Below are 12,560 nucleotides of genomic sequence, written 5' to 3'. Positions count from 1 at the left end.
CAGACGGGGAGCTGCTGTGACAGGTGCAGCTTTGCTTTTAATCCCCATTAGAATTCATTCCTGCTGTGTACTGTCAGCCATACTGTAAAAATTCCTTAAGTCTGGCTAAGCGAAATCTGTTTCAGCAGAAACAGTTTCATTCAGGTGATGGAGGAAAGTTGTTTTCTCCAATAAATGAATTAACCACATTTCTGTCTGCAGTCTTTATGTAGTTGGGGCATGTTTTTAAGTGCACTGGGATGAACACATGTGGAGGACAGATCTTAGTAACTGGTATCATGCTGTCCAGTTCTCCTCTGCCCTTCAGCTAAAGTGAATAATGATCATCATTAGTATGACACAAAGCCCCCTGTGCATGTGTGTGTGCACAAGCCTTTGTGTGTGGAGATGACCTTTCTCATTCTTCATCTGTTTGTGTCTCCGTGATACAGGGGGATACAAGCTCAACTCTTCCCTCGCCCCTCCTTCCTTGTACTCTCTCCCTCAATCTTCTATCATCCCATAAAGCCTAACCTCCACCTTCAATCCCCCAGCGTCTGCTCTCCAGGGATGGAGCGATGGGAGAGGGCGCCTAATTGCTTATATCCCAGCACATTGGGCGTGGAGAGGACAAAGAGCGGACAAATAATAGTTGAGACAGTTCTACTCATGTTCAGTGTAGTAGTCATGGGGACACTTTATCGCTCCTACATTTAGAATTATAAATAAACCTTTATATAGATATTGACAGTTAGTTATGAGGGATTGATAATTGCTGTTTTCCTAGCTACTGTATATCTGTAAATCTCAGTCATTAAGAATTGAATTATGTTACCTAATTGTTGTCTGATTCGAATATTTGATAAAAAATGTAAGGAACTGCTACATATATTATAATTTTGATTAATTAAAACATATGTTTTATTTGTGGTATATAGTTATTTATGATGGTTGAGCCACATTTATAATATTAATAAATATACCAGCATATAATTAACAATAACAGTTTTTATTTAATGTGACAGTAGATCATCTCTGTCCCCACCCTCTACCTCCATCACATTCTGCATCTTTCTCCACACACACACACACACACACACTCTCACACTCACACACACACACACACACACACACACACACACACACACACACACACACACACACACACGATAGTGATACAGATCTTGCCATTTCAAGTTGTATATAACTTACTTACTGGATATACTAAAGGTTTATTTTCACATTACCTGCTTTTATATATGCGACCTATGCATTACAGTGTATATAAAATATCTACCTGTGCTAATGCAGCACCACAGAAACATCCTAAGCATGAAGGGAAAGTGTATAAAGAGATTTTATTTTAACAGAGAACAATTTATCATTAATTTTCTGTGGATTAAAGAAAGATACACCTGGTTGTTCACACACACACACACACACACACACACACACACACACACACACACACACACACACACACACACACACACACACACACACACGCACATACACACACACACACACACACTTAAATCAAGCATGTGTGTCTTAATGACTTTCTTCCTGCGGTGAGAGGGGAGTTAATGATTTCATTTGTAATCACTCTGAGCTTCACATCCAGGCCACCTTGACATGTCAGAGGCTTATTATAACTCTATTCCTACATTCACGTATCCCACTGCTTCTAAATCTGATTAAACACATGCACACACACATTTAAGTGTCCCCACAAACCCTTATTTACCATAAGATGACTCAAGTATTTGGGCCTCTTCTACACCCTCTTGGTCTTATATCAATCAATACATAGCTTTAAACCAGACAAGTAGCCTCTACCTCCATGTGCCCTCTGTCTCTGTCTCACTAGCATCAGTCCTCCCCCTCCACATTTTGTCTGTAGTGTCAAATTGTGTTATTGACAAGAGATTCAGTGTAACACAGAGGTATCATTGATGTTCCTCCAAGTGCCAATCATTCTCGCTGAGGGCTTGGACTGATCCCAAGTTACTTTCTCACACAAAGGTATTATCTGACCGAGGCTTGTGCTACTCATTCCAGGGTAATCCAGATTCAGGGTTCTCATACAGAGGGCTTAACAGGTCTGGCAACATTTGCCACTGTCTAATAAATGTGCAACTCACAGCAGCTGATTGAATAATCTAATCTAAAACCGGTTGGTGATTAAGTAATCACGGGCTGACAAGAAATCACTGAATCTTTAAAGGTGCAATGTGTCATTTCCGAGCCACCTGCTCCATATAAATAGGGGGCAGTATTTCACCTGTAAAAGCAACTGGAGTATTTTTACCTGTTTATATTTTAGTTGTAGTAGTTTGTCATTGTTATTGTATTCTATGTTTTAGAGTAATACAGTGTATTCGTTATAGTGTGTATTGTATTCTACAGCTAAACATCGCTCTCTTCTAGTGTTGATATAATTTACTGTGTATTTCTTCACTCCTGTGTAAGTCCGTCAGTCAGTCCATTAGACCAAACTGCTGAAGCTCTGAGAGTCGCTCTAAATAACACTGCTATCTTATAATCTTCACGGGGGGCTTAGATATCTGTGTGTTTACTGAGGCACTGGGGGCTGTACGTTACGCTTTGATAGTTTGTATGTTGGCTTGGATCTGGGCGGCAAAGACGAGCGAACGGATACGGCCGGCATATATCCCAGCACCGGGAGTAACAGCCGGCTGATGGAGCGCTGAGGTTAACCAGGCATGGCAGCAACACAAAGTTTGACGATTTGGCGGAGAGTCGGCTAAATCAGTGTTATCTGCTAACTGCTAACGGAAGATCTGTCCGTCTCTCATCTGTCACGCACACCTCACTCCTGGCAGCGGTGGGGACAACGTGCAGGGATCATGGATGTAATGTTGACTAGCCCTGAGTCTGTCCGAGTCAGGCAGCTGTACTTCTTCTCCCTCTGTACTGAGGGCAGACTGGAGCTACAGTGTACTATGTTGATAATGTTAGGTCATTGTTTTAATTTTTTAAATGTTGGCATATCTTACAAATTGAACTTTTAACGACTTGTCTTTTTTCACCTAACTCTCTGGTCTCCAATTAAACTTATTTGGGTGTTTGTTTCCTATAATTGGCAGTTGACTCTGTCTTGCATGTGCAGGAAATGTTTCAAAGCACTCTGGACCATGCAAAAATTGTTTGTAAAAAAAAATCAAAATACTGGGAAAAGCCCTTTTTTTGTAATTACAAGGTTTTGTTTTTTGCAGGAGACTGACACTACCCAGATTTAAATGGAAGAACATTGAAAGTAGATGGCAACACTTAGGCATAATGTAGATTCATACACTTACTCACATATATAAATAGCCATAAATAGAAAAGCTCGCTGAGAAACATGACAGATCAACTGAGTTTTTCAAGTGAGCCAAATGCTGACATGGGAGGATTGGATAAAAAAGGAAGATCAGTGAAAGAATAAGGGAGTACGACAGGAAAAGAGGCCTGCAAAAGCAGCAATTGTATATCTCTTTCATATCTGACAGCCTTAATTCTATTTGTCCATTTGGCAAGTGCTGAATGATCATATTAGCTGGATGGTTCTTTGGCAGGAGGGAGAGAGGCAGACAGACTGTGAGCAAAGGATGAAGCATATGCCAAGAGGAGAGGAGGAGAACATCAGGTGCCATTGGTGTATTAAAAAATAAAACTAGAAAGTACTTAGAGAACAAATTCAGTGCCTCCGCCAAGCCTGCACACTACTCTAAATGTGTTATTTTAAAGATGGAACACTTTAAGCTGCATCTGGATCTGATCTGCATCAACATACACAATAATTCTGATTTGCTGGTGGCTGCCATGACTTCTGGGAATATTAAGCATTTGCACAATAATTAATTGCGTAACATTCATGTGACTCACAACTACTTAGTTACAGCCGTTTTAACTTCATCATGTTGCCACGTGTAAGCTAAATGCCGTCATATTTGGCAGGTTAGCTCAGACTGTTACTTGCACTTAAAAGTGAAGAATGCATTAAAGAGGCGTTTGGCCATGCATGCAGTTTTTAAACAGTAGTGAAGGGTTAGGCAAAAATAATGACAATGGCAGAAAATCATTTTTTGGCCAATAAAGCTAGGGATCATACTTCTATAGTCTCCAACCTGGTTGAGTAAGTATCATCAGAAATGTATAGTGTTCAGTAAATGGCAATATGATGGTCCAATTTACACGATAACCCAAAACAAATTAAGTGAACCTTTGCTACGGCCTAACTACTGTCTTTAACTGAAATATGTTGGTAAGGTTCTGAGATATCCTGTTAAGTAACACACAGCTAAGCAAACAGCTAAACAAGACCCGAAACGTTTCCTCTATGTTTGAGGTAACTTTATCTTCAGGAGAAGGATAGAAAAGGAGACAGGCCGACTGAGAAACACAGAGCTGTACAATATCAGGCACAGCAATCCTATTGCATGTTCAGCAAGCACCAGATTGTTTGGAACCACCCCCCCATCCACAAGTACCCAGGATCCTCAGCCTTTCTCCTTGTTAATTCCCCACATGTGCAAGGGCAATGAAAAAATAGGCGCAAACAAACACTGCTGTCCTGGGCGCATTGAATGCACAAATGACGATATGGGAGCCATTAGACTGTTTATGTGTCAGTCTGAATCTCCATCAATAACAACACTTATTACACACATACTGTGCCCCAGGAGCACTGCGAGCCCCTTAGCCAGCATTTGGATGCTATCAAAACGTCCCTTATATTAAACAAGCCGACACACCACGTAATACATGTCATTTATCAACAGGCTCTCTGTGGAAGCTTTTATTCCACTTCCTCTCTTTCTCTCTTCTGATTTTCCTTTGCTAGCATTATGCACCATTTACTCATGTCTGTTTCTTTTTCTATCCATCTGGTTCTCTTTTTCAGCTGTTTTCCCATGCTTGTTACCTCCCAAACTCCATACCGTTCCTTACCCTCACTATCATTTGGTTCTCTTTTTCCCTCATCTTACTTTCCACTGCTTGCCCCAATACCATCCTTTCTAACACAACATTCCTCTTTCTTTTTCTCTCTTGTCTTGTTTTCTCTCTCTTTCACGTCATCCTTCCAAGGCGCCATCGCTCCAAGTGAGTAATGTGTTTGGCATAATTAGGCCAGTGTACTCCAGGTCCCCACCGACGTGATTTGCATGCAGATAAAATGAGCCAATCAAGCACCACAATGGGAGCAGATGTCCTTGTCTCTCATGATGTCATCAGAGGTGACCCTGAAAGCAGAAAATTAGAAGGTAGGCGGCTGGAGGTGGGAGTCTGCTGCTTAATTGTAGGAATATGTGCCATCAGTGTCGGATCCCAGTAAGCATAGGTTTAGTGATGTGGAAGGGAAAAGAAAATAACACCTGCGCTAAATGTGGTTAAAAAAATAAACAGTAGCTAAAACACCAGCTAAAGCTAACGCAGTCAAATACAACAGCCTGCAATAAGTCTCACCTTATAACGTTAGAAAGGTCTTGATTCAACTTTCCTTTTGGATGCTGTAGTTTGTGTTTTAAATGTTTGTGTTTTTAAATTGCTTGGCGTTATACTTGTGTTTCTTATACAGACTTTAATGTATATCAGCTCAACTACACATTGAAATATAGTCATGTACTCAAATGTATTGCAGTTTTAACCTAGAAATGCATGTATTTCCAAAGCTGTTCTTATTGGGATTACAGTACAGTGTTTTCTCAGTATCAGAACTCCCGATAAGCTGCCAGACTATTCACTGAATACGTGTCATGTCAGACTTGTCCTTTGATCCAAGTTTAGGGCCTGTTTCCTGAATCTGATAGGATATAATTTAGAGAGCTTGATGTCATTCTCGTAGATTGCTCCCTCTCAGTCTATCTCTATGGGAGGAGATGGAACTACTTAACAGTCCAGCTGGGAGATGTTCAGCTCTACTTAAATGAATAAATAAGCGTGTCCTGCTTGGTCATCTAGAAATGAGTGTACCCATAAACCAGCCAGCCAGCCAGTACTCTTCAAATCAGATTAAGCGCTATGACCACTGATCTTCCTTGAACTGAAATGAGCTGGAATACACTGGCCAATAAGCATTTGACTGCTCATCAATACGGTGTGCCACTACATGAATGTGTGTGTAGTTTCTGTGATGATGATTCAAGACAAAATAGTTAAGAGTAAAGTTTCCGTGACCCGTACTCTCTGTATCTACATTTTTATCTATCTAGTCAAAAAACGAAAACAAAAGACTCTGAAATAGGACGGATAAATCATTTTATCTAAGAAATATCCACAATTTATTCACCAGACATTATTTGGCATTTTTGCATGAAAAATGACTTTGATGATGAATCGATTATTCAAATAGTTTCAATGAATTGACTAATCGTATTCGCTGAAATCATAGCCATACAGTTAAAACCAGAGGGTAGCCACAGTTAAATGTGTTTTGTATTGTTTCTTAACATCAAAGGTCTGAGAAAATCAAACAGAAGAATAAATTAACTTCTATCATTTTCAGCCAGATATAACAACTCTGTCCCATCAAAGGCACACACACACATGTATGGTGTTAAAGGACCTCAAGTTTTGCAAGGAGTGGGATCAGGACAGGAGTTTGTAGTTGCATGCAGAGTCATGCATTGCTTTACACGCTGTACAAACCAAATATCTCAAACCTAACAGGTAAGAATGTATTTTTTAAATCTTATTATAAAGTCTAAATAAGAATCCCTTTGTACAAAGTAAAACAAAGTGTGCTTACACACACACACACACACACACACACACACACACACACACACACACACAGTGAATCCAGATGCTAGTGATGGCACCATTAGGCCAAACACCACCTGCCAGGTTTAAGGCTTCCGTCTGTCTAACACACCTGGTTACCATCTAACACAGAGCTCCCTTTGGTGCCATCACTCTCTGTGTCCTCTCTGACCTTTTCAATCTCACTTTCATATATAAACCCATCTCTCTTTCTCTGGTTATCCCTTCCCCTCTCTCTCTCTTTAGCTCCCACTCACCATTTCCACCTGTTTATCTCTTTCCCTCGTCCTTGCTCTGAAGACATGTCCCTTTTTCTCCGTATCTTTTCTCCTTCCATCTGTCTCATTTTCACTCTGCCCTCTCCTTCACCCCTTTTGTTCCTCCTCGGCATTATACGCTGCATATTTGTTTAACATAATATATTATTTAGTTGGTACCTCTCTACGCAGTATGAATGACAGTGAAGAGATTGGGAGGACCAAAAGCAAACCACATACACACAAACTGATTACAAAGACCAATTTAATTTTCACACACTGAATCTTGTGTGTCTGAAACACACGCATATAAACACACACTCGCATGCTCACATATAGTATACAGTGTGCACACTCCCAGGCCCAGAGCCAGCTGTATGTGAGCACGCTGGTCCTCTAATCTGTGGCTTGGTTGGGGCTTCTTCCAAAGTTCCTGGACCTAAACAGGCCTAGTCTGCCTGGGCTGGAACAGTAACACCCTACACTTAGCCACATGGCGCTAGCTAGCCCACACCCTACTAAACACAGCCAGATGTGCAGGGACTGGCAGCATGGTACAATGTCACTGTGCTCTCCTTCAATCATACAAACAAAAAACTATGCTTTGGACGTGGTTATTATATTATTATATTTTTAACCACAAATATTACTGAATATATTTCCAAGATCCAACCACAAATCCACTTCTGAAATGTAAGTAAGTCATTTATTAAACAGAAGCAGCTCATCTCACTTTGCACTTTTCAAAAGCTAAGGATAACAACAGGATGTCTTTTGTAAGAACGGCCGGAACCTCCCAAATTGTGATGATCATGTGGCAGCAAATGTAACATATTATGGTCCAATTAATCCCAGTCTATCGCTCAGCTCTCAACTGCAGAGAACACGGTCAACAACAGATGGTTTTTAGACCTTAAGGTCTCAACACACATATACTTCTCTCCTCGCTCTGTCAGCTCTGCCAGGCCCATCTGATGCCCATTGGGGTGAGATAAGGGCACGTGAGAAACAAGGACACAAAAATATATTTCTTTAAACCGAGCGAAACTGGATCGCTTTGGAGACTAGAGAAGAGTAATTTCAGAAATGTGTAAGAACACATCTGGCAAGCACACAGGAACGAAAACAAGCTACAAATGACTTCATTCTGAGGCAACACAAGTTACCAAGTTTGTGACGTGTGTCTTTGTGTATTTAACTACGAGTTTTTGGATGCACATGATTAGAATGTTTAAAGGTCAGAGCTGAGTGGTGCTTGAATGTGTTTGTCTGTAGTCTGTGTTGTTTACTGGCATGCTGTGCTAAATGAGGTGTTTTCCTGAAGAATGGGAAAGCTCAAGAAATGTAGGATGACATAATCTGATTTGAGAGAATTAGTATGTTCTGGACAGGTTTGTGTGTGTGTGTGTGTGTGTGTGTGTGTGTGTGTGTGTGTGTGTGTGTGTGTGTGTGTGTGTGTGTGTGTGTGTGTGTGTGTGTGTGTGTGTGTGTGTACTTGGCAGGGGGGTTGTATCCCTTTGGCACAACCAACAGCCCCCTGAGTGAAAAGGAGGGACTATAAGAAAGAAGGACACAGAGCGATAGAAGAAGAGTAAAGAAATGTCACTTTCCCACTAATCACTTGATCTGAGAAGGTCAGGCTAACTAGCCAAACTCAGAGCCCCGGCTGACGGATCCATTGTCGCCAACTGGCCAAGTGGAGCACAGAGACACCCTTCTATTAACTGGAGCAGGTCATTAGACACAAATAATTGCCTTGGTGCGCCAATGTCCTAAGATTGAAAATCCCACTCTCCTTCCTTGTTCCCTCGTATTTGTTCTCTCACTCTCGGAGCACTACAAATCAAGTACTGATTTTATTTCATATTATTAAGAGCTCAAACAATATTTTGCTACGGTGCTGAGTAGACTTAGTGATCCAATCTCTTCTGTACGTCGCTACAACACAGCAATCACAACATATACGTTAACCTTTTACTGGAACTGCAATGTGCCATAGGGTTTGAGAGTTGAAGTCAGAAGGTGTAATTGTTTTATTTAAGTATATAAAGTCTCATTTGATTCAGTTGAAGGAATTCAACTAGTATCAAATCTTCCCATGAACAGTACAAGTCCAAGTACAGTAATGATGAGAGGAATAATGTTTTCTGTGGAACTGACTTTGGAAACTTGGTATCAAAGTTTTGAGAAGAACAGCAACAACAACTTGGCATTCTGTCAACACCACTGCAAGGCATTACCAACTTCCCCCGTTGAAGCATGACAGCAGTACAATGCTCGTCATCAATCTGCAGACTGTATCCTCACACTTATTGTCCGTCTGTGTGTGTGTCTGCATTTTTGTGTAAGCTGGATATGTGCAATGAAAAACTCCTCAACTGGCAAGACAATGTGCTACCAAAGCTGACACAAAAACGGGTTTCATTTGATTATGTTTAACCCTAACCCTAACTCACTAATACACATATTGTGAATTCACAAACTCACCATCGAAGGCCTTATACTGTCCAGTGAGTGAGTTCTGTAAGGATCGACCAGCCTCTTTGAGTAGTCCCTCCATCTCCTTGCGGCTCAGCATGGCCAAGTTGTCCTCCATGTCACTGGTACAGCAGGTGTAACCCTGGGGACAGACGCGCAGGTGCTCCCCTAGAAGCAGGACAGGTAGAGGCGGTGGAGAAGAAAGGATGGGGAGGTGTTGGAGGTAAGGGGCAGGAATAGTAGCGGAAAAGAGAACAAATAGGGGAGAAGGAGAAGAAGAGGGAACGAAGAAAAGCAGAGAAAAAAAGGGACAACAAACATGGCATTAGCATCAACAGGTTCCATCAATTCAGTCAGCGCTCAACAAAACTGAGATTCCTATAGTTCCTATGTTGCTGCTGTATAAAATACTCAACAGTGAACATGAACATGACAGGTTGAATTAGCTGTAGTGGCTGTTTTTATGGCCTTAAACCCAGCTTGTTGGCAGTCGAGGTGGCAGGGCTGCATGTGTTCGCCCGCCTGATTACCTGGCAAGATGTAGAGAACTTTGTGGAAATGGGAGCAGTGGAGCAGGAGTATGGCATCAGCTCCCATACAATTTTAATGAGCACCCCTGACACGCATTCCTGTGCATGCATTTGAAAACACGTGCATACACACACACACTGACAGAAACACACAGTAGATACACAAACTCAGGAAACCAGACAAGTAGAAAGGTTCTCAGGCTTTGTGCGTGAGTATACACACACACACACACACACACGCGCACACACACACACACACACACACACACACACACACACACACACACACACACACACACACAACCAAATACCATATGAGAGAATTTAAACAGGGGCTGTCAAAGTTGGTTAAAACAGTCTAGCTGCAGCTGAAATGAGAAGAAAATATGTAAGACGGAAATAACATCATCCAAGTCGACGCAACTAAGCCTAAGGCAAGCACAATTCATGTGGATGATGTTCATTTGCAAGAGAAGAGAGTAGATATTTTTTGTTGCAACACTTTTAAAGATTTCTACCAACTGTTACATTTCTGTACATAAGCCTACAAACATAATATGAATTCACACACAAGCACACAAAGATTAAAACAAGGTAAAACAACTGTACTATGTAGAGTAGGGCTCAAAGAAATCACACTGAGACGTTTGTGGTGGGAAGAGGAAAGAGTGACGGTTTTAGATTATTCTGTTAGACTTCTAAAGACGATAACAATAAAGCGCTCCTTTCTTGTCAACATGAAAATATTTATTAAAGCTTTTCGATGCGCCCACATAGACAGAAGCGCACAGACAAACATCAAAAAGGCTGAAAGTATGCAGATAAGATGGCAACCCTTTTCGAGCTCACTGCTTTTCCTCAGGCAACATAGAGGTGCCTACTTTTCGCTGTCTACGTGCTATTGTTAATGGGGCGGTATACATTTGAATAAATATGTTTTATTATTTGCAAACAAGGAGCTTCCAATTGTTGTGTCACCTTAAGCCTGTTTCCCCTTTTCCCGACGAACATTTTTCTTTAGTTCGTTTAACCAATTGTCCATTTATTTGGGACCAATTTGGTAACATTTCTTAAAACATGGAGGGTTGATGCCCCTAACACCTACTGTACGTTCTATCCCTAAGAATTGGACAAATATTTGCAGAAAGATGCACCTCAAGAGCTAGACTTACAGGTTAAAATAATGTGATAACAATGAGTTATGTGTCATCGCCATTGATAATTGATATCATTGTGACACTGGTTTCACTTTGTATAAAGCAGTGTTTATGCTGTAGATAGAGTGCAGACCGTTGTTATTGTATTACTCCTTCCTAACTGAATCTCACTGAGTCTACCTTCCCACCCAAAGGCCCTGCAGTGACTGCCTCTGTGGAATTCCCACCACCCCAGACATTCCTTTCCCTTTCTTCTCTTCCCTGCTTGAGGGTCCTTTGCAATCCTCTCGCATGGCCTTTATCAGTCTGTTACAGTACATGGGTTCACTCAAATGTACACAGTAACATACTGATGGACGCACACACACACACACACACACACACACACACACACACACACACACACACACACACACACACACACACACACACACACACACACACACACACAGAGAAGGACCCTAAACATAACTAATAATACCAAAAGTGTTGTTTGATTTTAAGTTGTAAATAGTTAAGATATGTATGGACACAGTATCTGATCAGTGTCTAACTTAGAAAAGTTTTTTATTTTATTGGGATTTTTAAAATTAATTTTCTGCTTCTTAATGATAAATCTGATGAAGAGACAAAAAAATATATTTTTACAAAGATAACCCTAACCCACTGAAATATAATATTAAATCCAAAGTCAAAAGTTGAATCATCAAAGCTTTGCAGCTTACACATTGTAATAGTGTGACACGTTTCAAAATGATTAGTTTCTGTAATATGCATCATCATCATCATCAATCAACGCATGATTGAGCTTTACAAAGGCATATACAAACGCTGTTAACACACATGCGTACATGATTAATGATTTAATGTCCCTCAGGCTGTTATTAGCATGCACCTGGTAAAGGTTCCTCTGAGGGGCAAGTCTATAGGCACAGTTCTGCCATCAATAAGATTGACCCTGCCATCCTGCCATGGTTAAAGATAGTGATTTCTGTGTGTACTTCAGCTTCATTTACTGTAGCTGTAGGCTGAGTTAATCACTGTGTACACCCCCGATTCAGACTGCGATCTCAGCTGTATTTTACAGTCAATGCATGCATGACATGAATCCATGCACTTTACTGATTATGTGTCAACCACGTTTCTGTATATGTCCTTTAAGTGCATCATTCAGGCCAACTCTAAAGTGAAGAAATTAAAGGCAATTTTCCTCTTCGTACACTAAAGTGGACGACAGGCTGCCCAGATCGGAGAAGGTGACATTGAGCTTCTCTCAGCAACCCTATCACTTGTCATGGTGTGACTCACATCCTCACACCAAGGGAGAGAGAGAGAGAGAGAGAGAGAGAGAGAGAGAGAGAGAGAGAGAGAGAGAGTTTGGACCCGGAGAA

The 12,560-nt window shown here is 41.1% G+C and overlaps 1 protein-coding gene across 2 annotated transcripts in view; it reads right to left on the bottom strand.

Annotated features, from left to right (window-relative positions):
• gpc1b (glypican 1b) overlaps window positions 1-12,560 on the bottom strand; it is a 63,492-nt gene that overhangs the window by 17,673 nt on the left and 33,259 nt on the right. For both annotated transcript variants that reach the window (XM_029453233.1, XM_029453232.1), the window contains one exon: window positions 9,492-9,650. In XM_029453233.1, the coding sequence (XP_029309093.1) occupies window positions 9,492-9,650 (159 nt within the window). The remainder of the gene's footprint in view (window positions 1-9,491; window positions 9,651-12,560) is intronic.

Source organism: Cottoperca gobio, chromosome 17, assembly GCF_900634415.1.
Source record: "Cottoperca gobio chromosome 17, fCotGob3.1, whole genome shotgun sequence".
Lineage (NCBI taxonomy): Eukaryota > Metazoa > Chordata > Actinopteri > Perciformes > Bovichtidae > Cottoperca > Cottoperca gobio.
The sequence above is the reverse complement of the archived record's forward strand: the minus strand, read 5'-3'. Positions and strand labels throughout refer to the sequence as shown.